Source organism: Tasmannia lanceolata, unplaced genomic scaffold (assembly GCF_043159265.1).
Source record: "Tasmannia lanceolata isolate RefF3 unplaced genomic scaffold, GAP_Taslan_0.1 ptg000015l, whole genome shotgun sequence".
NCBI classification, from domain to species: Eukaryota; Viridiplantae; Streptophyta; class Magnoliopsida; order Canellales; family Winteraceae; genus Tasmannia; species Tasmannia lanceolata.
Window position 1 is genome coordinate 56,110,774 of NW_027518692.1, and position 24,369 is coordinate 56,135,142.

A 24,369-nucleotide genomic window follows, 5' to 3' on the forward strand; every position below is an offset into this window, starting at 1 on the left:
CACAGTACTATGTTATATTACGAACCCAAATCAGTTCACAACACAACATGATTGATCTTCTTAGAGGGAAGATCCGCCTCTCACCCACTTAGAGGGGAGGGTCAGTCCTCTGTATGCAAAAACACAGTTTTGAGTTTGAAATTATTGATTCCTTCGCGCAATTACAAAAGCAAGATGATATAGGAGAGTCTTCCAATCTTGTACAACTCCAAATCTCCTAAAAGAAATCAAATCCTAAACTGCTATTTTGAAGATCAACTAAAAAGGCAATCTTACTCCAAAAAGGAAACATTCCCACAGCTTGGGCCACCACGCACGTAACATGTTAATTAGTTAAAGAAAACCTATGTTATGACTCATTTTCTCCAACTTCATAGGGCCCCGTTTGTTTTGGATTTTGAGAACTGATTGCGAGTCCAAAACTGACTCTTGGACTCAAAATTACAAATTGAAAGCCATACTCTTGGCATACCCTTTCACTGAGAGATTGGTCAGTCAAAATGCATAACATTCATTTACACTTCTTCTGATAAAAGAATAAACAGTGGAGGATCTCAGACCGACCAAAGACAAGCCTGCTTCAATAGAAGATAAGAAGGTGACGTTAAAGTTCAAGAGGGCGGTGACTCCGGTCGATGCATGCATGGTGGCCAAGATGAAGCAGTGAATGAAAGGTTAGGAGCAACAAGAAGTATTTGTTGTTCTGTCTGCTCTCCGATCCAAAAGAATCATTCCTGGTGGGTTCTGAGCGGGTTGAACACTTGGTAGCCTCTTTGCTGTAACACAGAGAATAGTATGACTTACAAATTTCACTAGAAAAACAATATATACGAATGCAATTGGATATTATTTTTCCTTCCTATTACTAACTCTAAACCATCTATATAGCGGATTTGTTCGATATCTGGATATTCAGTTGGCAAGCCTCACTGTTAAGGGGCATATCACGAAATATAGACTAATATTAACAATCCAAAACAATCACACAGAGAACTTTTGCTCATTTATGGTAGATAGGTTTTGTACTATAGGGTCACAGCCCATATAAATAGATACAATGATGCATATAGATTGGTTTACCCACCAATATAGAAAAGGCAACCAGGTAGCGGATTTTTTTTAGAGAGAGAAGGTAATGAATTTTATTAAGTGATGTAACCAAAATACAACAGTAAAAGGATCAATGCAACCTAGTGGCAGATTCTCTTGCCAATTCCCCCTCTTATATGAAATGTAATCAAGTCTTTTGGTAATGAAAAGATCTGTCTAAGGGGTTTTTTAAGGTGTGATGTATTGGAAATTACAAATATTCGGCATAAGTGATTTCATTCTTGTTTTTTGGGTTTTGAGGCAAGACATTATGTCCTCGTGTATCATTTGCTTAATATCAATAAAGTCATGACGCTGGCCCAGGTTCCTAAATAAATTCTGGGTTAAAAAATTATTTTGAACTATGCTGCCTTTAGCCCATATGGTATAACTTCCAAACATGTGTGTTGTTCATGGATGCATGCATAAATGAAGATGTCTTTAATTCATCAAAATTAGAATATTACCAATTTCATAGAATATGTCATTCACATTTATTGCAGTCTTTGCAGATGTCTCCATGAAGAGAAGGCCATTCTCCTGAGAGTATTTTTGGGCTTCCTGCAACAATAACACAACATAATTTGGAGTACAAGCTTAAAGTTAAATACAGAATTAACAGACAAGATTGATGAAAATGTTTGCTGCAGCTAGGATTATTCATACATCCTTCAAGAATTGTACTCTTTTAATTAAAGGAAGCATTTTACATTGATTAGACAATTTTCAACTCAGGTAACAGTAAATAGATCTATATCAGTAAGCTAAAGAAAAAGCAAGATACTAGGTAAGTCACTAGAGGCAGTCTCTTCATCAACTACCATGGTCAAAGATAAGCAAGCTGGGATTGAACCCATGACCTCAAGGATACGCTGCAGATCACATTTTCACTGAGCTACAGAACCAACCCTAAACCCCTTACCGCGTGAATTGTACATGCAAGACACAGAAAGAAAAGACCAAGATGTTCCTTTTACACACCAAAATTTTAGAAACAAGCAGAACCATCCATCAACCATAGAAGCACAGACCAAATGTGAGCAATCACAAATCATGTAATGGGAGGTGCCAGAATCAAACAACTTAGGGAAAAAACAGAGAGATAGAAGAGATTAGCAAACCTCTACAGCCATCCATCATCTTTCAACTAAGATTATATTCAGTCCCAAAACTAAGGCTATTAGTAAGCATGGAAACTAGAAAAAACTCATGAATCTTCTTCAAAACTCATGTTTGGAAAGTTTATAAAATGGAAATAATTCCAAAACTAAGGCTATTAGTAAGCATGGAAACTAGAAAAAACTCATGAATCTTCTTCAAAACTCATGTTTGGAAAGTTTATAAAATGGAAATAATTCCAAAATTCAATAAACTATTTTTTTTGAATGGCAAAATCCAATAAACTTGATATACACAAATTTCCAGAAGGGACTTCCTAAATCCATAAAGAGGATTCTAAAATTCAAATAAAATTCAGCAAAATTTCTCTCTCTCTCTTTTTTTTAATATTCAGCAAAATTTCTTAAGAATTAAGAAAACCAGCCTGCTTTTCTCCCCGTGCTCAGCCGTAACATGTGAGACATAGCACAACACCAAGATGAGATCATTACATCTGGCCAATTATGGGGCCCTTTCCTTTGTCCTCATTGGGCTTTGAAGACTTGAACTATAGGCCCTGGGGTGACAAAATTGTGAGCTGAAGTTTGCTTGGATTGTGATTTGTGAACCACCTAAACTACCTACGCCCCTGATGTAGGTAGATCCTGACCAATCATTTCTATCACTAATTCAAAATAACATTACACATTGCTAAAGGGTTGATGGTGGGATGATAAAATTCCCCTGGTTTATGTGTTCCTCCCCTACCGAGATAAGTCATGGACTGTTTTTTTTAACTACATCAGCATGCCATTAGGATTGCACAGATGCAACCTGTTCAAATATAAATAAAGCTGCATGTGATTGCACTACTGAACCTAACCGAATAGAAAGCGGTGGAAATTCTGATGTAAGATGGAAATAGACTGGCATACAGCAAACAAATAACTTACCTCAGCAGTCACCTGCCTCGCTTCCAAGAGATCTGCTTTATTTCCAGCAAGTGCCATAACCATGCTTGGATTACCTTCGAAAAAACCAAGCATGATCAATAATCCAGGATGGAAAGGCATAAAAATTTGCTCAATAATTTTCTGGGGATACTCATAAGAAAAAGAAGAGACAAATATAATAGCAACCATACTTTAAGCACACAGGTTAAAAATACACAATTTCACTCAGATGCTTCAAAAGTATCTCATATCCATTAGATTCCAGAATCCAGATATACATAGGAAAAAAATGTTTCGAAGCAAGTAGCTCTACCAACTTAAAGATGTTCACTACATGACATACATGAATTGAAATGAAGAAGTTTACACACTACCTTGTGCTTTAAGTTCTTGAACCCATTTCTTTGCCCTGGCAAATGAAGCCTACAAAATAAATGAGTACTCAATACAAGAAAAAAAGGAATTTGTACGATTAATGTTATAAGCTGCAGATAAATAATCAAGAAAAATGCAAAATGATAAAATTTATTTTTCAGAACTACTTGTCATCATATTAATAAAATTTAAGGTGTCGGCCCGGGTTCCTAGATAAATTCCGGGTAAAAAAAAAACTCCTCCGCCAGCGAACAAACTACTAATTTGAAGCATATATATGCATGCAATAATGCACTTAATAGCATCTGTGGAAGTTATAGATCCCTAAATCCAATTTGGTTCACTCTATAGGTAGCAATATGGCTAGTTGATCAAATTGGGTAGGTGAGCTCAGTTAGCTCATCACCATGGTCAGTTTACAATGTTAGTTTGTACAGTTCAAGAATTCAATTCATCTGATCATAGTAATGAATGGCCCTTGATGGCAGTAACAGTGATTACATTGCTTTAGTAATATTGGTGATCGTGATCTTAACTGCACATAATCCGAACGTATTCAAGACAAGGTAGTGGTTGTAGTACTTTATGTTTTGAATCAGGATTTTTTTTGTTTTGTTTTTTGAAACAGGTAACTTTTATGTGCAGATATGGGGACAAGATGTCCCATCATTTACAAGAGAATCACGCCATATACAGAGTTGAAAAGCAAGGGCTAAAAAACTGCAATCCTAGCAGAAATAATTGCTCTGAGAAATAATTGCACTGAAACAGCCCGTTAGTGCCCAGCATCTAATCTCACAAGGATAAACAAGTGGTGATCTTTCAACCCAGAACAAAACCACATCAGGGGCTCTTACTGGAGGGTTGAAGCACCTGAGACAACTGTCATTCCTTCCCTGTCTGTGCCTTCTTTTGCAAGCCTATAGTTGCGTTTATTTAACATTTTTTAATTGAGGATGGATACTGCATGCCCGAAATTCATAATGGAAAACCTCATTTTTTTAATTTATAAAATCTACGGGTTGAGACAGTTATAGAAAGGGAACCCCTAATATCTTGATAACCTCACAAAGAGAGTATTAGAAAGAAACAGGCAATTTCTCATATATATCAAGAATCTTTTTCAGTGGATAAACAAGCCTCGACAAACCAAAACTACAACTCTAATCAATTAGAAATCCACTAACAGTAGAAAACTTGTTAGAGAAGATATGCAAGCCTCCACAAACCAACACTACAACTCTAATCTATTAGAAATCCACTAAAAAAAGAAAACATGTTAGAGAATTGAACAGCCATAACAAGCACGCCTATCGAATTATGCAAAATAGAACAGGAAAAAGCGATAAAATGGCAATACGGTTAATCAGTCTAGACAAAATAAGAAAGATCAAAACCTTTGCAAAGAAAATCATAACTCTACATAAACTAATCCTAAAGGACATCACAGTAACTCTACCCACACAAATAAATATATGTAGACTCAAAGCCACTTAAACACTAATATAATAATACAGAAAAGTGATTCTGCTCGGTCGAGCAGATAACTTATCTGCAAAGTCGGCCAAAAAAAAGTGGGGGCCCACATTGTTTGGGTGATGCGATCCATTCATTTGATGGGCCCTCACATAGATACGGTGTGCCCAAAAAATCAGCTCCATAGCATCATCCCAACCCTTTGATTTGTGGAGGTTAAAATGGACGGGCATAAACCTCCACAAATCTGTCCATTTTTTACCTCCACAGTTCGAAGGGTTGGGATGATCCTATGGAGCTGATTTTTGGGGCACACCCTATCTATGTGAGGGCACATCAAATGAATGCTTTGGATCACCCAAACAATGTGAGCCACTGTGTTTCTGGCCGACCGAGCAGATAACGTTATCTGCTCGATTGAGCAGGAAGACTAAGCCCATAATAATAACCATCGATTTATGATACATTCAAAATAAAACCCATCGATTTATGATCAATCACAGACCTTAGATCAACCTTAAAGAATTTACTTTAAGAAAATCCTAAAAAAGAAAGTGAATTGCATATTGTTAACCCAAATAAATAACACATTACCTTTTCTCTAAATAAAAAAAAAATAACAAAGCTACAGAAAATTCTCTAGCCTCTTTCCTAAACCTATTCTAAATTCCTAATTTTCATAAAATTTAATCCTTAAGTTTCTAAGTAAGACCCAAACAAAGTTTTATTGCAAAGATTCCAATTTCTACCCATTCTTTCATAGGGCTCACCAATACCTTAACTTGAGAAAAAGTTAAATAAAAGTCCTTAAAACCATAATAAATCGTAATCAATAACTGGCCAAATATTGAGATAACTTGATTCCTTCACATAAAAATACTGACAGTGGCATGATACCATGATGATGTCATTGAGCCTACTTTAGGGTCTTGACAAACCTTCTTCTCCAAAATAATTTTGTATGCTGAATTGCAGGCATGTATATGATTTTTTTTAATTTTTTTTTGCATTAATTATTCCCAGATTGCGGAGAACTCATCATTGAGGTTGCATCTTCAAGTACGAACATTTTCTACCATTCAACTTTCGCAAGTCAAACCGCAGAAGATATTTGAACATTGCCATGTTTCTTCATTGATGACCTTGGGAAGTAATAAAGTGTCTTTCGGGTCATCTATGTTTTTGTCTAGTTCATCTTCTAGACATTCATTGTAGCGCAAATCATCAATTTCCGAAAAATCAAAGTCGCTACATTGATCTTCTATTTGAGAATCATTATGTCCATGATCCCCATGAGAAACTTTTGTACACAGTTTACCATGGAATTCGAATATTACCTCCATTCATGACCCGTGATTCCATTCTTGCACCCCAAATATATCAATCCCCATCTCGATAATCATGCACTTGATCTCAAACGTCAAACGTAAAGCCACATCTATGAATGATGTTGATGACGAACTTTCCTTCATCAATCTCCTTACCAGACTCGATCACCTCTGCTACCTAGTTTTCCTCCCTAGATGGTGAATCCACAAACAACATAGTCGATCTAGCCTTTGCAAAACAAATTGGAGACATTGATCAAATCCATCATTCTTTCTGAATGAATCTTGGAGACTCTGATCAAATCAATAATTCTTTCTGAATTAGTGGTAGGAGCCTCCTTTGAAATCATTGAAATCCTAAAAGATTCCCCATATCAAAATTGCTTTGGTACACATTTGATGAAAGTAATATCTTAGAAATCTATCAAAAGTGAAAAAAGTGTAAGAAATTTAAATAATCACACAAACATAACAAATGAATTGTACAAAATAGAACTAAAGAGAGATGACACGATAATAAATTTTATCAATCCAATTCTAGAACAAAGAAAAAGAAAGCACAAAAGCTATACAAAGTAATTCATACTCTTTACTATTCAAACCAAGAGTACATCAAAACTTAATATCCACGTGTATACATGTGTATGCATGTATGTATGTATGTAAGATCAGATTGATCCCTTAGATTGACATAAACAAACCCTAATTTCAATGAACAAAACAACCCAAAAATAAAATAAAAAGTATTTCCCCCTAATTGTCAAATAAGACCCCAAAACAACTCTTCTTAATCTCAGAAACTCCAAATTGGAAAGCTTCCAATTTACGCACGCGCGCGCGCACACACACACACAAGCAAAAAAAAAATCTAGAACCCACTTAAACTCTACCCAAATATTAAATATAATTCACCAACAATCATAATAAATTTTCATGACCTATCCTGCCTATTTTTGTGATGGTAGAGCCCTCTAGGACCTATTATAGATTTCCTTGGTCCCATTTTGACGCACTTCTTTTGAATTTTCTTTGTTAAATTATAGGCATTTTCATGATCTGTGCTTGCATCAGCCTTGGTTAACCATGCTAAACTACAACTATTAACCAATGATGGATGTTCTACAATTATTGATACAAATAGTGATTTAAACAAGAGGAATAAGACCCCATTCGAAAAACAAGCGGAATAAGACTGTTAATAATATCATTAAAAAAAAGACTGTTAATAATGATTTGAGGGTGTCAAATTCCAGTAACTCGAAGCAGGCAGTCTCACATGCATGAATGGTGTTTACACATTGTGTTTACACATTCATGACAAATTGCCAAGAGTAGCATAAGTTGAGCCTCTCTCTGAATAATCTTGCAAACATAATATAATGAAAATGCCATCTCATAATACATGCCAAGCAGAATCCACATGCCATTTTTCTATTTACATATCAATGTGCTGACAATTAGAGAACTTGAATGGTAAACTGATACATATGTAAAACATCAATGCCACAAATATATCAGAAAAACTAAGACCATCTGAAATTCTTTCATTGAACAACAAACATAAAAGAACAGAATAAAAAAAAAGTAGCAATAGTCAACTAGTGGAACCTTTAGCATGTCCAAAAAAAGCTAAATTGTCACAATTACAAGTCTTGGAAGTTAATATCAGAACCTAAAGCTATTCACGCCAATGGTGCAACTTTTCACAATGGCAATGATTGGCAAGAGGAACAAAAACTATCTTACCTCATGATCACAGAATGTTGATAAACACAGCAGTATCAGTAGCTCTTAAGTGTTTATTCATTGAAGAATAAGAACTTAAATATTTACTATAATACTTAACCAATTCACAAATAATTTTCATCTGAATAGCAAAGCAGAGTACAAGCGGCCTAAAGCTGGCAGCTATGACATGACACTCTATCTTCAATTTCGTGTCTACAAATTTTAGATCTACATACCATATATGTTCAACCTTCAAAGTTTCACATGACTCTAATGACCAAACCCGGCATAAGAATGGATGCTCACTCCATTTTCAGAAAGAAACTCCTTTTTTCATTAAAAAAAATCTCAAAATATCCAATCAAACAACATGAACCAGATACCATCATTTTCACTCACCGGACTCGTTATATCATACACCGTTATGGCGGCTGCAGCTCCCCTGTAATACATGGGAGCCAAGCTATGATACCTCTCCTGCCCCGCCGTGTCCCAAATCTCAAACTTCACAGTGGCATCGTTGACAGCCAATGTTTGTGAGAAAAAGGCAGCACCTATGGTTGATTCCTGCAGCACCAAATTACAAGCAAATAAGCCAAATTTTAGAAAGGCAATAACTGAAATGCCATTAAATGCTCTAGATTCCAAAGAAATAATAACCAACCTGAAAATCAACAAATTGGCCTTTAACAAAACGCAAAACAAGACTAGATTTTCCAGCTCCCACATCTCCAAGAAGAACCTGAGTTATCATACCCAAAAACCAAATAAAAATTGAGCAACCAAAACCGCATAAACTCATCTATATAACACCAAAATCAAAACCTGCTTGGAAATTCAGATGGTCTCTTAGCATGTAAGCATGAGAAACCAATAAGACCAACCAACACCCACATCATAATTCAGATGAAAAGTTTCACACAAATTCCCAAAACCAATGTAAAGAAGAGAGGGAAAACAATTCTAGACAAAAAAAGAAAAAGAATTCATTGTATGGATGAACAATTTCTAACCACAAACATAGATAAAAATATGCAAAATCTCAAAATAATAACAAAATAGGGATGAAAATCCAAACCTTGATCTTATGAATTTACAAAACCAATTAATTTAAAAGAAATCACAATGTAAAGGATAAAAAGGACCCACAAAATTACAAGAAACAAATTACAAAAGGCAATGAAGACATGCAAAACCTTACAATCATAGCAAGGAAAACCCACAATTAAATTGAGAAAAATAGCCTGTGAATAAACATCAATGAAAAAAAACCACCAAAACATAAAAAAAAAAGGAAAAAAAAAAAAAAAACTCACAAAATCTAAAATTACCATGGAGAAAATAAGATGGGCAAAACAATCATAAATTGGGAATATCAACAATCAAAGCAACACCCACATCCAATTTTTTATAAAAATATAAAATTGAGTATGAACCACCCACCCACAACAAGATCAGAGAGAGAGAGAGAGAGAGAGAGAGAGAGAGAGAGAGAGAGAGAGAGAGAGAATAAGAAGGGTATATCAATTAACAAATAATTGGAAACATAATAAAACAGATACACAATAAAAGGGCAAAAGGAGAGAAAATTCAGAATCAAAAGTCTGAACAGCATCATAATATGAATCCAAAAAAAGAGAAAAAACAAACTCACCAATTTCGCATTGAAATTCTTATTTCTAGTACTCGCCATAACTCGAAAATTCCAAACAAAAAGGAAATATAGAAAGTTGAAAAATAGATTGATGGGTTGTAGCAAAAAGGAACCAAAGAGATGTTCAACAAACAACCCCGAAGACACGATAAGTCGATAACAATGTTTTGGGAAACTATATAAAATCAACTATATGACACGTGGCATCGTTGCATAAATGAGGGTTCTTTGGTGCGGTGAACAAACAGCGACCCGCCGGCATCTAGAAGAATTCTAATTTTACATATGGGGAATGATATTTCCACCCCTTTTTTTTATTGAGGCACATTATTAGGAGGGAAACACTAGTGAAAAGGGATCCCGCTTGTCACGGGACGTAGTTAGTATTACATCCGAAACGTACCTCTTCTCGTTGCGTCTTGAGAAGTTGTCATATATATCACCTTTGGTTGCCACTCGCTGCTAAGTGAGTAGGTTGCTAAAGCTCTTTACCCTTAGAGCTTGGTTGGCCATCGAGTGGTGCATTGCCAGTGCAAGAGTGAAGATTTCATAGTGTGTCAAACTTCATGAAGCAATCTATATGTACCTGAGCAAGTACCACAGGCTTGGTTTCATCTAGTGGTGCAACACGGGTCGGGTCGGGTCGATTTGAGGCCAACCCTAACCCACCCTCAACCCTAACCTTTTCCAACCCGAGCCTTGGGTCGAGAATGGTCAACCTAACCCAACTCGCCTCCAAATTGGGTCGGGTTGAGTAGGGTTGGGTTTTGAGATGAGTCGGGTGTTGGTTTCGGTTTCAGCTAGGGCCAAACAGGAAAATACAAGAAAAAAAAAACATCAATTTAAAAAAAGCTATTTTCTTTTCAGGCGAGTCAACATAAAAAGTTGACAGAATCAGGATTTTTCTTTGGCTTAAACCAAAATGCTGCACATAATATGAAGGAATTTTTTTTTTTTTAAATTTTGCCTTCTTTGCTTCAGATTTCCTTCGAAAGTCACTTTCTTGAACCAAATGGAATTTTAAGTATAAGAAAAGAGCAATGATAGATACAAGGGAGCCCCTGCATACAGAGCTGCAAAAGGGCCTTTCATTGGATCCACGTCATTTTCAGTTACATTTTAAAATCAATTGAAAAAGTAAAAGCAGTTACATTTGATGACGTGGATCCAATCAAGAGCCATTCTGCGGCTCTTTATGCAAGGGCTCCCTTGTATCTATCATTCCTCATAAGAAAAATAATACGAAGACACATTTGAGGGGATTTACTAGGGTCTATCGCAAAAGGCATTTCACAGACGGTCTGCTGCTGCATGTCGGACCAGCAACTTCGTGAATGAAGACAAAAGCTGCTGAAAAGTGAACATGTGTACTGCTGCATGTCGGACCAGCAACTTCGTGAATGAAGACAAAAGCTGCTGAAAAGTGAACATGTGTAGCTGGTCGGACGTGCAATTGACCACCTGCGAAATGCCTTTTGCCATGGACGCTAGCAATTACCTTGTTTTAGGGTCATCTAAAACATTCACTTCGACAATGCCACACGTACCAAGGTCGTAGGTTATAAACTTTATAAAAGACGAGGCTTTTTTTGTTTTCAAGGCTATGCTTATTTCAAAATAAAACGGGGTTAAACAAATTTTATGCCCATTCTGAGCTATGTTTGGCTACCATGAAATTCTTTTCCATTGAATTTTAGTTTATCAAGTTGTTAGAGGGGGCCAGCTCTTTAAAATTCAATGGAATTTTTTTTATGAGAGCCAAACACACTCTAGCGAAAAACATGGACGTGAATTGTGTTTTACTCCCTTTGTAAGATCAAAAGGCACAGAGCTTACTATTTTTAGTATCGAGGAATGATAGATGCAAGGGCGCCCTTGTGTAAAGAGCCGGAGAAGGTCCCTTGATTGGATCCACATAATTAAGTGAACCGAGGCCCTTGTATCTCTCATTCCTCGTTAGGGTATTTTATAAGCGTTGGTTACAAGGACACTATCATTTAATCAATTAAAGCAACTCGAAACTGACGGTGACATTGATCTATTATTTTAGGGATTTGCCAAGGACCATCACAGAATGCATTTCACAGGCCAGCTGCTGCATGAGAGAGCAGCACATCAGATGAATAAGACAAAAACTGAGCGTATGTGGCTGCTCTATTATGCAACAGCCGACCCCGAAATGCCTTCTGCGATGGTCCCTAGCAAATTCCATTATTTTATTTTCCACCTTGGCAAAGGACTTGCCAGTCACGCCTTCCTTTAAACGTCACCATAAACCTGTTAAGTGGCGCACAATAAGAGAAGAAGAAGCAGAAAGCGCCATACGGCGCACGTTAGCATGGAGCATCCGCAAAATAAATCCATTCCATTTCAACTGCAAGTCCATGGAAAAACCTATAACAGCCAAAACCCCATCCAATCCAAGAAATTAAAACCTCGTAAAATATTTAATTTTTCTGCTCTGTAATCCCTCTGATCCATGTCTTCTAATGGAATTCCTAATGTGAGAATTCCTCTTCATCTTCTTCTCCTTCAGAAAATTAGGGTTTTTTTTTTTCTCTCTTTTGTACCATAAAATAGATCTAGCTCGATCCCTTTGATCTTACACGAGAAATAAAGCTTTTATTTTTTTCTCAGTTTGGAGAAACAGAGAACAGTTTGGAGAAGATCAAGCGCCAGCTGGCATCAGGTTCGGGGAGATATCAGTTGCAGGGGCCTCTTCTCAAACGTTCCGAGAACGTACGGATTTTTATTTCTCTATCTATCAGGAATTTCTTTTCTTTTTCTCTTTTTATTTCTACTTTCAGAAATTAGTTCTATTCTCTTTAGGTTTTTCATTTTTCATTTTGTTATTGGTGTTATGTTATGTTATGTTTGTTTGTTATTTCCGTAGAAATTAAGTTTGGATGGCTAGAAAAACATTTCTGATGGAAAATTTTTTCTTGGGAATTTTATGTTCTTTACACGATTTAGAGGGAAATAATATGATTTAGGTTAATTTGGACGGATTTATCATAAATTATAAGTCCCTCCTCTAAATGAAATTTGAAGAGGGTTAGTTCCAATTATCTTCTTTGTGTGTAAAAAACAAGTAGGGAAGTTTAGAAATATTTTTCCTTCCCAAAATTTTTCCACAAAATCAATTTGGAACATCTCGTGTACTATTACATGTTACATGAACACCTAAACCTAACAAAGATCAAGGATAACTCTTAGGGGCCGTTTGGATACACGGATTTTAGAATCCGGGATTTCTTCAAAATTTTAGCTTAAGAGACAAGAGAAGAAGCTGACCAGCCGTCGTTTTTTGACTCTTTTTTACTTCTCGCCCTTCTTTCCGTCAGCAAGAGAGTAGCAGATCCTCCCATATTTCCAGATTTTAGAAATCTCAGGATGCAGGAGATATTTTTAAAACCTGGATTTCTCACTTAAAATCCAAGAAACGCTGTCAGGACAGCATACAACAGCTTGATCATGAACCATCTATTACACTGTTTTCAAGCTAAAAACCTGGATTCTAAAATTCGCGTATCCAAACGGCCGCTTAAATGTTTTGTTGTGGATATGTGTTTATTAGGGATTTGATAATAGTTAAAGAGTCAATATTTTTTTTTGAAAAGAGTAAATATTGTGAATTAGTTCTGAGTCGGTTGCACTTTGTTACTGGATTAGGGTTTGTTCATTTTTTATGACAATTTGGTGCACTTCTTGGAGTAAAATATCTATCAAGGAATGGGAATTAGTAATCACATAATGTTAGAGGCTGAAGAACCATAGCAATGTAGTTGGCATGTCTCTAATACAGCACTAGTTGAATAGTAAAATCACTAAGAAAAAAACAGTTTTTGGTTTGGAGAAATTCGTCAATAGAGAGAAAGAGGAGATGGTGATACTTGCTCCTGTCATTCCTTGATAGGAGAGGAATGGGGCCTTGCAGGTGGTAGGGGTGTTGACATATAGAGAAATAGATAGATGGATAACCATATAAAACTACCAAAACAAGGAACCAAAGTGTGGGTGGGTTGTTTGTCAAATACAACATAGTATCTATATAAGAATTTCATCATCACCATTCAAAGAAAAAAGAATTTCACCATTTTCTCTATTGACAGTTTTCTATACCTAATTCTAATAAGCGCAAAAACCATTTTGTTGCAATCCTTCTGACAGATAGAATGTTGAGGTTCATGTAGGGAGTTTAAAGATGCAATCCTATTTTTTTTTAGATACTGGAACAATGCAAACTATGCACGGACAGTTGAAGGTGCACTATGAGAAATGTTGTTGCAAGTTAGTCATGATATAATTTTACCTGACCTGTAATACTTTTATAGCTAGTATATTTTCTTCATTATTCATTTTTGATTGATAATTGGTTTTAATTCCTGAACAGCTGAGAAAATGGAATGAGCGATGGGTGATATTAGACCCTACCACTGGAAAAATGGAATACAAGTAAAGTAGCCCATCATATTTGAGAAAACACCCTTTTTCTTAGAAATTACATTGGTATCATATTTTGCTATAATCCTATCATTTGCATGTTCCAGGACTCGGAGAAATGAATCAGTTATAAAGGGCACCATCATATTTGATTCAACCAGCACAATTGCGATGTCTCCTGTGAATTTCCAGTAAGCTCGATACTTTGTTTGTAGTTTCTCTTTGATAGAAATTAAACAACCATGTATATACATTTCTCTTTTACCGTCTCAAAAAAAGAAAAATGTTGGTGTTTTTAGATTCGTAATGAATGGTTTCCTCTTTTTACTTGTTGCAGTGGGCTACCAAAGTACGAGGGCTGCTGTATATGTATCCTCATGCCTCAAGATATTAATTTTTCTTGGTAATATAGAGAATAGTTAGTTTGGGGTTCTTTGGGTTTAATCAAGGGACTTAAGTATTATCCACTTAAGTTAACTATTATCTTTATGTTTCTTAACTGTAGTCTTCAGATATTGGGACCCCACAGAAAAAAGAGTACTTCCTTTGTGCAGAAACTCCTGGTGCTGCTAGAGCTTGGGTATCTACTTTACAGTAAGCTTGCGGAGCTTCCACTTGGTTTTATTCTGTAGAAACAAGAAATTTGTTAAAAGTTCCTGGTATTTTTATCTCTTCTTTGCTATTTTTCTTCATTACTTCATGTTTTAGGACACCCACTGATGTTAACCAAGGTTCAGAACATGTTTACTTAGATTTTACTGTGATGAGACTAGGCATGTTTTGGCTGATGTTTGAAGAGAAGTCTTGAAAGTGTCAAAAAACAACTAGAACAGTCAGATCTTGGACACCCTCACACTTTTACTCTTTTTATTTAATCTTTGATTTTCATTTGATGCCTTCAATTCTTGTTTCCATTCTACATTTTAATTATTCAACTTCTTGGAGAACTGCTCATCACTACTTGCTTTATCTTTGTCATGGAGATGATGTTAATTCGTTTTGTGTTTTATTCTGCTTTCTTTTCTAATGTCAGTGCAACACAGTTGGTACTAAGGGCTCATAAGGAGGCTGTGAATTCATTAAGTGGGAATGGTTCTCCAACATTGGGAACAGTTGCAACAGTAGTTGCTGCAGCCAACTCGACAGCGATGGAATCTGCCAAAGAAATTGAAGCAGCAATGAGAATATCTATGAGGGCAGCATTAGGCGTATTGACAAACAGGAAAAATGATGGCTGGACAAATGATGGTCAATTGGATGATTTGACAATCATGAAGGTATATAATCACTCGTACTCTTTTTTCTTGATTCCATGGTTTTGAAATTTGTTTACAGTTCTCCATCCCACACGTTTTGAGTATGTTTCCTGCCCAAGTCAATTTCAGCACCTTTTTTTTTTTTTTTGAAATGGCAATATATTGAAAGAATGGAACCGAGATGGTCCACAGAAATACAAAGAAAAGAAAAATTACATCAAGAAAAGACTAAAAATACATTTCACGGAGGGAGATGATCAAACCATTTCAAACCCTCTTTATGGACACCCGATCTCACAAGGGAATCAGCTTCACCATTGGCTGATCTTGTAACAAATTTAAACACTATGGATGAACCTGAAACAAGATCAGCTATTTCCTCAAAGAAGCTAAGAAATCGCCACGATGGTGCAACCTTCCCAGATAGCCAACTGATTATGTTAGAAGAATCACCTTCCACAATCACCTTATCGAACATATCTCTACTCAGGCGTTTTATTCCTTGAAAAGCCGCTTTAACTTCAGCTTCAGATGAGTCACTTCTACCAATTGGGCCAGCAAAAGCCCAAGACACCACCCCTGCAGAATTCCTAGCAAGGCCACCAATACCAGCCGGGCTTGGATTACCCAAACTAGACCCGTCAAAGTTTATTTTCAAATACCCTTCAGGACTTTATTTGAGGACCTATAGATTTCAGCACTCTATTTTGATCCACTTCAATTCATAAATACTTGATTTGAGGACCTATAGATTTTTCAGTTCAAACTTTTGCTATATGCTTTCTTTGATATGTTCGCTACTGCCTTTCATACTGACATTATTAAAATAGAGAATCCACTTTTCATAATGACATTTTTAAAGTACACTAGCTTCCGGCAAATTTTTATCTTCCAATTCCTTCATCCACTTTTAAATTGTTGGCGCCTCTTATGATTTAGGATCTTGTATGCAGGGCATTTCATTAAAAAGCAATCATTGGTCTAAATGAAAATTTTGTAAGGAACTAGCCTTCTATAAGATATCAACACAACACAACTCAACTCAACTCAACTAAGCCTTTGTCCCAAACTAGTTGGGGTTGGTTCTATAAGATATCCTTCTCTTAAATTTTTCCAAACTTGAAAAATCAGAACAAAATTTTTTTTTTTTTTAATGAATGGTATGGAACGCACTGTTCATATCATATTAATTTCTTAGTGATGGAACCCATTATAAAATTTGCAGGAAACGCTTCGTGTGAAAGATGAGGAATTACAACAATTGGCTAGGGACCTTCGTGCTCGTGATTCAACAATAAAAGAGATTGCGGAGAAATTATCTGATACAGCTGATGCTGCTGAAGCTGCGGCCTCTGCAGCTCATGCAATGGATGCAGAGCGAAGGATCGCGTGTGCAGAAATTGAACGCTTAACCAAGGAAACAGAGAAGCAGTTGGAGTCATCCATGTTAAAGGTGCCAGAGTGTGTGTGTGTGTGTGTGTGTGTGTGTGTGTGTGTGTGTGTGTGTGTACGCTTAACCAAGGAAACAGAGAAGCAATTGGAGTCATCCATGATAAAGGTGCCAATGTGTGTGTGTGTGTGTGTGTGTGTGTGTGAGGATAGAGTTGCTGCGCTCGAGCACAGAAACAGGGTGGGGCCACATTTTGGGTGGGATCCAAAGCATTCATTTGATGGGCCCTTTCATGGGTAGGGTGTCCACCAAAAATCAGCTCCATTGGATCACCTTAGGGTGTCCATTTGTGGGGCAAAAAATGGACAGATTTGTGGACAAACAGTATCTGTCCATTTTTGGCCCCACAAATGGACACCCATTGGTGATCCAATGGAACTGATTCTTGGTAGGCCCCCCATCCATGATGGGGCCTTCCAAATGAATGGTTAGGATCCCCCCCCCCCCCCCCCCCCCCCCCCGCGCCCCCCCCCAAAATGGCCCCCCCTCCTGTTGTGCTCGAGCGCAGCTAAGCCTAGCTGCGCTCGAGTGCAGCAACCCTTCTCTCTCTCTCTCTATATATATATATATATATATGAGGAAAGTGTTCCTGCGCAGGGAGCTTTCCTGCGCTTAAGTGGCTTAAAAAACCACCGATTGGCTCGTACAGCGGGTCCACCTTTGCGGGGTCCACAAAAAGTGACCAATCGTACATCGGTTCGTACAGCTGCGCAGGAACACTTAAAAAGCCACCGATTGGTTCGTACAGCAGTTCGTACAGCTGCGCAGGAACACTTCTCTCTCTCTCTCTCTCTATATATATATATATATATATATATATATATATGAGGAAAGTGTTGGTGAGCTTAAGCTCACCAAACTTATGGTGAGCTTAAGTGCCCAATCACATTGGGGCCTACATTGTTAGGATGATCCAAAGCATTCATTTGAAAGGCCCTTACATAGATGGGGTGTGTACCAAAAATCAGCTCCATAGGATCATCCTAACCCATCCATTTGTGGAGGTCAAAATGGACAGACATTATTTGTCCACAAATCTGCCCATTTTTGTCCTCCACAAATGGAGGGGTTAGGATGATTCTATGGAGCTGATTTTTGGTACACACCCTATCTATGATATGGCCTTGCAAATGAATGGTTTGGATCACCACAGAAAATGTGGGACCCATGTGATTGGGGCGCTTAAGCTCACCATAAGTTTGGTGAGCTTAAGCTCACCAACACTTTCCTCTATATATATATATATATATATATATATATATATATATATATATATATATATAATAAAGAGGAAGGGGAGTTTCACTGTTCACAGACACGTGTCGTCCTCTCCTTCCTCCTCAGGGCACATTGTCAATTTAATACGTTTTTGAACAAATCAAGAAAAATCCGAGAAAGGTAAGAAAATTCGGAAAAAAACTGTGAAAAAGAAATAAAATCACTCTCTTTTTCTTACCTCTCGCGATACGTATAAAATCTCATGAGATATTAGAACATTCTAGAGAAGCTCGGAATTGCTCTCTTTATGATGCGAAGTCTGCAAAAAGAGATGAATTCTGCAAAAAGAGATGATGCGAATCTCTTCACCCCCTCCATCCTGTGGCCGTGCTCGCGATTCCCCTCCCCTAATATCTACAATATACTCCTCCTTCCCCCGATTTTCTTCTCTCTCTCTCTCTCCCACCATAAACCAAATCTTGTGAAAGATTTGGGACCACCCTGCGGCAGAGACTTTCTTCTATTTTAGGGTTTTTGGGCATGCCCTGATTTAGTTTAGGATTCGATGGATTTTGGGACTCAACAATCGACCTGGATATTTTTTCCCAATTACCAGCTGATTATTCAAGCTCTGCTGTTGGTTTTGTAATTTCTTTCTTCCTTCTTTTTTTTTTGCTGTTGATTCAATTCCTTTCTTCTTCCAGGAGGAGGTTTTTCGGCATCAAACATTTAAGACACCTTTTTTGTATATATATATATATATATATATATATATATATATATATATATATATATATATATATAGAGAGAGAGAGAGAGAGAGAGAGAGAGAGAGAGTTTATATGATGCACAACCATCAAAATAGCAAGGCCACCTAGCCCTTGTAAATTACCCGGTCGGGCATCATATAAAAACTCATATATATATATATATATATATATATATATATATATATATATATAAGAAATTTCTTATTCTCCTCCCTCCCCGCCGTGCTCTTCCTTGCCATAAAAGAGCTCAAAGATTGGGGCGACATTCTCTTGTTGTAGTTCCTTTTATTAACCGTCCAGCTTAGTTTTTTTTCTAATTTTTCTTTTTATTTCACATCTTCTTCAACCCTTGATTTCATCTTGTTTGTGAAATGGTTTCTGCTTTGTTAAGTTGTAGTCCCTCCGTGATGTGGCTTTGTAGGAAAAGATGATATTTCTTGCAAAATGATACAGAATAAAACAGAAAAAATAAGTTACAACTTAGAACAGATCTGTGCCTGTTTGTACAGTTGATAGGCCGTCTGTTTCTTCTTCTTTCTTCTTCTGTAGAGCTGTAAAAGGAAGTTTTTATTGTGGGATTAGACCATGAAGTCCCTCACAAAAGAGAGCTTACCATGAACTCCCTCACCATCCACCAACCACCAACACTCACCCTGACCCATTGATCTTCCTTTTTTTTTTGGCTTTCTCTCTTTTATATTTATTAGGTATATCTTTAGTGGCTTTGTTCTTTGGACCCATTTTTTAATTTTATTTAACCATGGGCGAGTTGTCCCTAAATAGTACTGACACATTTATTGACTTCAAAGAACTGCTTGGATGAGTGAAAGGCTATATCTAGTTTTAATTGTGTTATATTTCAGAAATTTTTGGTAAATGATAATCCTGAAGCTATAGTTGCATAGAGGCGCATATGTACATATAATCGTTAGCATATGTATCATTAACACATATACAGATATCTTGCTTTTTCTAAAGAAATAGCAAATGTGCCAGCAGTGATAACTGTAATTGTACATTAGTGTTGATAACAATTTGTTTTTGTTTTTTCTTTGCTTCCATCCTCATACAGCTTTTATGAGCTTCGACTAGAAAGCCTGATTTTGGATTACTTTTACTAATTAAATTTACAGTTGAGAACATCTGAAGAAGAAGTGGTAATTCTTAGGAAAGAGAGAGATCAACTGTTGAAACAAAGAGACTCTGCCTTTCAAGAAGCACATCTATGGCGTTCTGAGCTTGGAAAAGCTAGAGAACGTGTTGTGATATTAGAAGCAGCTGTTTTTAGAGCTGAAGAGAGGGCTCGGGTTTTATATGCTGATGCTGAAGCTAAACAGAAGGATGCTGTAGAAAAAGATTTGGTTGCGGCAAAAGAAAAGGAGGAGCTTGTAGCACATGTGAATCATTTGCAAGCACAAGTTCAAAGGTTTTCCCCCTTTTTATCTTTACTCTCTATAAGAAAAAACAAATTCACTGCAACCTGTTTATTTTCTTATAACTTCATTTTTTAACTAGTGTTAAATTTTGAATCCTGTTATCTATTTTTTTAGTTTCAACTTCTACCGTAAAAACTTTAATAGTTTAACCTCCTTTTGGGTGTTTGGTTGGGGTCTCGATTTGGTTATTTCTATAATCATTTGTCTTTCATTCATTTCTCATGTGGAAATTACAAATATGTAGTCCCATTTGAAATCTTGGTGTTTTAGTCAAATTGCATCTAACATCATTCATTGGCGTTCCATCTACCATTTTCTTTATAAGAACTAGGATGTCACCAATTATGATAAAGTGGAGCATAGTAAGACAAAGGTGTCACTGAAACAGTGAAGAATATGAACAAATAAACAACATACCGAATACCAAAATCAATGCATGGGACAATGAGCAAGGGAATAACAAGAAATTAGAAAGCCCTCCGCCCATGTGTGGTGTTTCTGTTCTCTCCGGATTGATAATGGTTAAATTAAGTATTCCATTGCCAGTGATGGTATCTTAGTCTTTTAGATTTCCAAGTCTATTTTTTGAGGTCTGGCATCTTCTGTGTTTATGCGGGCGTTTCTACTTACACATGGGATTTTAGTTCTGTCAAAGTTTCCTGAATAAAATGGAGTCCTATTTACAACAAAATATTGGTTGCATCATTAAAGAAAAACACTGAAGTGATGGTTCATGGTGAAGATTAACTTGCATGGGCGTTGGCCCGACATGGCCCACCATCACTTGTTTGGTGATTGGGTCCTTGATCTTGTCAGCCATTGGTGGTGAAAAAACATGTCCTTCTAGTTTTCTGCAAAGCTGTTTGATTTTTTGCATGCATTGATCTTGCAGACATGATATCATCTGACCGTCCACTCTGTCACTTACCTGTGGTCCATGTGTTAACAGTTATAATAACATTACATTTGAGCCATGTATGCAGTGGATTACTCCTGTCCATTATCATTTTGATGGTTTGTGTTTCCATATCTAACTCATGGTTAAATACTGTCAGCCAATTGAGACCATACTTGGGTGGGTTGTAAAGGAAAATGTTTATGAAAGTATCGCAGTTCACTTTGTGGTATGATTGATATGATTTAAAAAAATGAGATTTGTTTTGAAAAATTGTGATACATACTGTTTTCCTAATTCTATTATATAGTTCTTCATAATGTATCATATTTCTTCCAGGGAAATGATAAATGCGCCCCTTTTCATTACTTGGGACACCCAGCTAATGTGTATCTATGACTGCAAACGGGCCGATGTACTTCACATTTGAAGGAAAGAAGTGACATGATTGCCACGTACAATGCAGCTGGGTGTCCCAAGTGATGAAAAAGGGGCGTATTTATCATTTCCCTTCTTGTATAGCGTGGTACTATGTATTTATGCAAGGGGCATGATCCAATATTAAAAGTTTAAAACAGTTTTATTTCTCCATATTGCTGAATCCAGACCCATAAATATGGAAGGCATTTACAAGGTCAGGACTGTTTGTCAGGCAGGCCTTGCCATTGATTGGCCATATAGCCAAAATGATCACTGAGGGGATAATCCTAATCCAACTTGGGCACTTTTACCGGTTGACTATTGACCTTTAGTCTCTTTTTAACCATCATTTTGCGGTCCTCAAAAGCCCTCTGTTTGCATGGTCAGGATAATCTGATCAGTGATCTCGTGGCTATGGCGGATCCATGGTGAGGACCTGCTGGGTGTCTCTGGTTTCTCCCTTGCACAAGTATACCACACAAATTTAATTCATCAGTAGGGGTAAACGTGTTTTACTATTAGATTCTTTACTTTACCTTTACAGTGTACTTGTAGTGCATCATTATCACATGTAGCATTGTGATATTTACTCACAATAGTTATGAATACTATTTTCTGTATAGTAGTCGATCTGATCTCTGGCTTATTATTAATTAATAGTTATGAATACTTGAGCATATCGGTATTAGGAGATTAATCCCTTAATTTTGAATGCTTCTCTATATATTATTTTTCCAATAACTCGTGAGGACTGACACCAACTTTGCCTTATGTGTGGGTACACCATGATTCGAAAATTTTGACATTTAACTGCATATAATGGGTGGAAATTTTCCTTTTAAGTTTTAACAGACAACAGAGCAAGGCAAAGCAAGTCTTTGAAGAGAAGGCCGAGTCTTCCCCGGGTGCTGATAACACCCTTCCATTGACAAAGCATGTGGACTTGTCAGAGGACAATGTGGACAAAGCTTGTTTGAGCGAATGCCATGATTTTCAGTTAACAGATGCAAGGATAGCTGATGTTAAAGAGATCTCTACTGAAGCAGAGGGAAGTAGCTTGGATATACCTGTTGTGAATCTACCTGTAAATGACCAAAGCCACGGAGGGAGCTCTCTTCAACCTTGAAATATTTATTGGATGCCTTAAAGAAACTGCAAATCAGGTTATAAAGTGCCCATTGCAAAATGTTCAGATGGTTACATATAAAAAGGTCGATTCCCAAGGTAATCTTTTGGTATATGTTGTTCTGAAATATGGTTCTTGAGGTTTATCTTGGACATTGGATTCTTCTTGTTTTATTTTCTTAGGGGAACTTTTGTCTATCTCTATGTGCTATTAATAGCTTTTACAGAAACTAGATGCAGCCATATTGGGGGCTGTTACCTTGATGTCTCCTGGAACTCAATGGTGGGTGATCATTTTCTTTTCTTTTTCTATGTAAAACAGATCATTGTAATACTTATAAACATTAAAATGTGAGCTGCAAACACAGTACAGGCAAAATATTGAAAATGTCAAGACTCTGAAATTGGCTTTTTTTTTTCACAAATGGCATGTTTGGGAATCCGGATTTTTTTTCCATGGATTATTACTTTAGGGGCGGGGGCGTGGGGTGTTGGGGGGAATCTTTCATGGTTGCCAAACATGGCCTAGATGATAGCTGTAATCCCGTATTTTGATAATGCCACTCCTTTTTTTAAGCTTCCCTGAGTAGGTTTTATAGGTTGTTTAGGTTCAAATCAATCAGAAAGGAGTTTCACAGAGACTGAAAGCCATTAGGAAAACACGGGAATATCGATACCATCTCCCTTGGGTTCCGTTTGGATGCCAGGATAGGAAGGGAAAGTAATGACGTGACCGACAAAGTATTGGAATGAAAAATTTTCGAATTCTAGAGGGTGTTTGGTTTCCTAGAATCCTAGTTGGAAAGAGAAAAGGAAAACCAGGAAGGGGATCAGAAAAGGCAGTTTTCAAGGAGTGCACCAACAGCCATGGGGATGATGATTTCAGTGCCCTAACCGAGTCTCATCTTCTCTCCATCTGATGATTTCATCAAGAAGCAAAAACATTCATAAATTAGAAAGCCAGGACGATATTTCAAAGATGAGATCTCAAGAAAAAGACTTAAAAAGTAATGACTGAGACTTCTTTCAATGACAAGATCTTTGGGTTATTCCTGGACACTTAAAATAAGTTCTCTTAGCAAAGCCTTAGAAGTCCAAGATGATCTAAGAATGACGAAATCCAACCGGGTTCCTCGTGTAAATATGTCACATATCGGCCTAAGGATAAATCTTAAATGGTAAAATGTCTTACCCTCAAGTAAATAATATGATTAGGGATTTGCTAGGGACCATTGCAAAAGGAATTTTGCGCACTGTCTGTTGCATGAGAGAGCAGCCACCTCATGAAGCCTATGTGGCTGCTCTCTCATTCAACATACCATCCGCGAAATGCCTCCTGCGATGGTCCCTAGCAAATCCCAAATTATAGTTAATTTAGAGGGATCCCTCCAAGTAAAAATTGAAATGGATTGATTCAAGCTATATACTATTTCATGTTTAAATTAAATAGGTGATTCTGGAAATATTTTTCCATTCCAAGAAAATTCCTCCAATCAAAAGAGGGTCCCCAAGTCTTTCAGGTGTGTTGTTGAATAACGAAATCGGATAGCAAAATTGTAGACTTTTAACAGGTCACGGATGCCTACAATTAAGGCCTTTTGACGTAGGAAAGTTCTTCAATTTTAAAAGTCTCTATCTCTTCTATCAGATTATGA

General features: G+C 36.9%; 2 protein-coding genes across 4 annotated transcripts; one reads left to right on the forward strand and one right to left on the reverse strand.

Annotated features, from left to right (window-relative positions):
* Positions 1-441: 441 nt before the first annotated feature.
* On the reverse strand, positions 442-9,854 carry LOC143892551 (ras-related protein RABF2b-like). The gene is made up of 7 exons (XM_077397260.1): positions 9,702-9,854; positions 8,712-8,789; positions 8,447-8,614; positions 3,515-3,563; positions 3,141-3,214; positions 1,557-1,650; positions 442-776 (listed from the first exon to the last, which is right to left on the reverse strand). The coding sequence occupies exons 1-7, from the start codon at positions 9,738-9,740 to the stop codon at positions 676-678; spliced, it is 603 nt and encodes a 200-aa protein (XP_077253375.1). The 5' UTR covers positions 9,741-9,854; the 3' UTR covers positions 442-675.
* A 2,137-nt stretch (positions 9,855-11,991) lies between these two features.
* Positions 11,992-23,098, forward strand: LOC143892552 (uncharacterized). 3 transcript variants are annotated; one of them, XM_077397261.1, is made up of 10 exons: positions 11,995-12,204; positions 12,339-12,440; positions 14,095-14,156; positions 14,252-14,335; positions 14,482-14,513; positions 14,657-14,738; positions 15,178-15,421; positions 16,626-16,853; positions 19,972-20,264; positions 22,433-23,098. In XM_077397261.1, exons 1-10 carry the CDS (start codon positions 12,181-12,183, stop codon positions 22,713-22,715), a joined length of 1,434 nt encoding a protein of 477 aa, XP_077253376.1. In that variant the 5' UTR covers positions 11,995-12,180; the 3' UTR covers positions 22,716-23,098. The 3 variants fall into 3 exon arrangements, with proteins under 3 accessions (XP_077253379.1, XP_077253376.1, XP_077253377.1); XM_077397262.1 differs by having other exon boundaries at positions 11,997-12,204; positions 22,442-23,098; XM_077397264.1 differs by lacking the exon at positions 16,626-16,853 and having other exon boundaries at positions 11,992-12,204.
* The last annotated feature ends 1,271 nt before the right edge of the window (positions 23,099-24,369 follow it).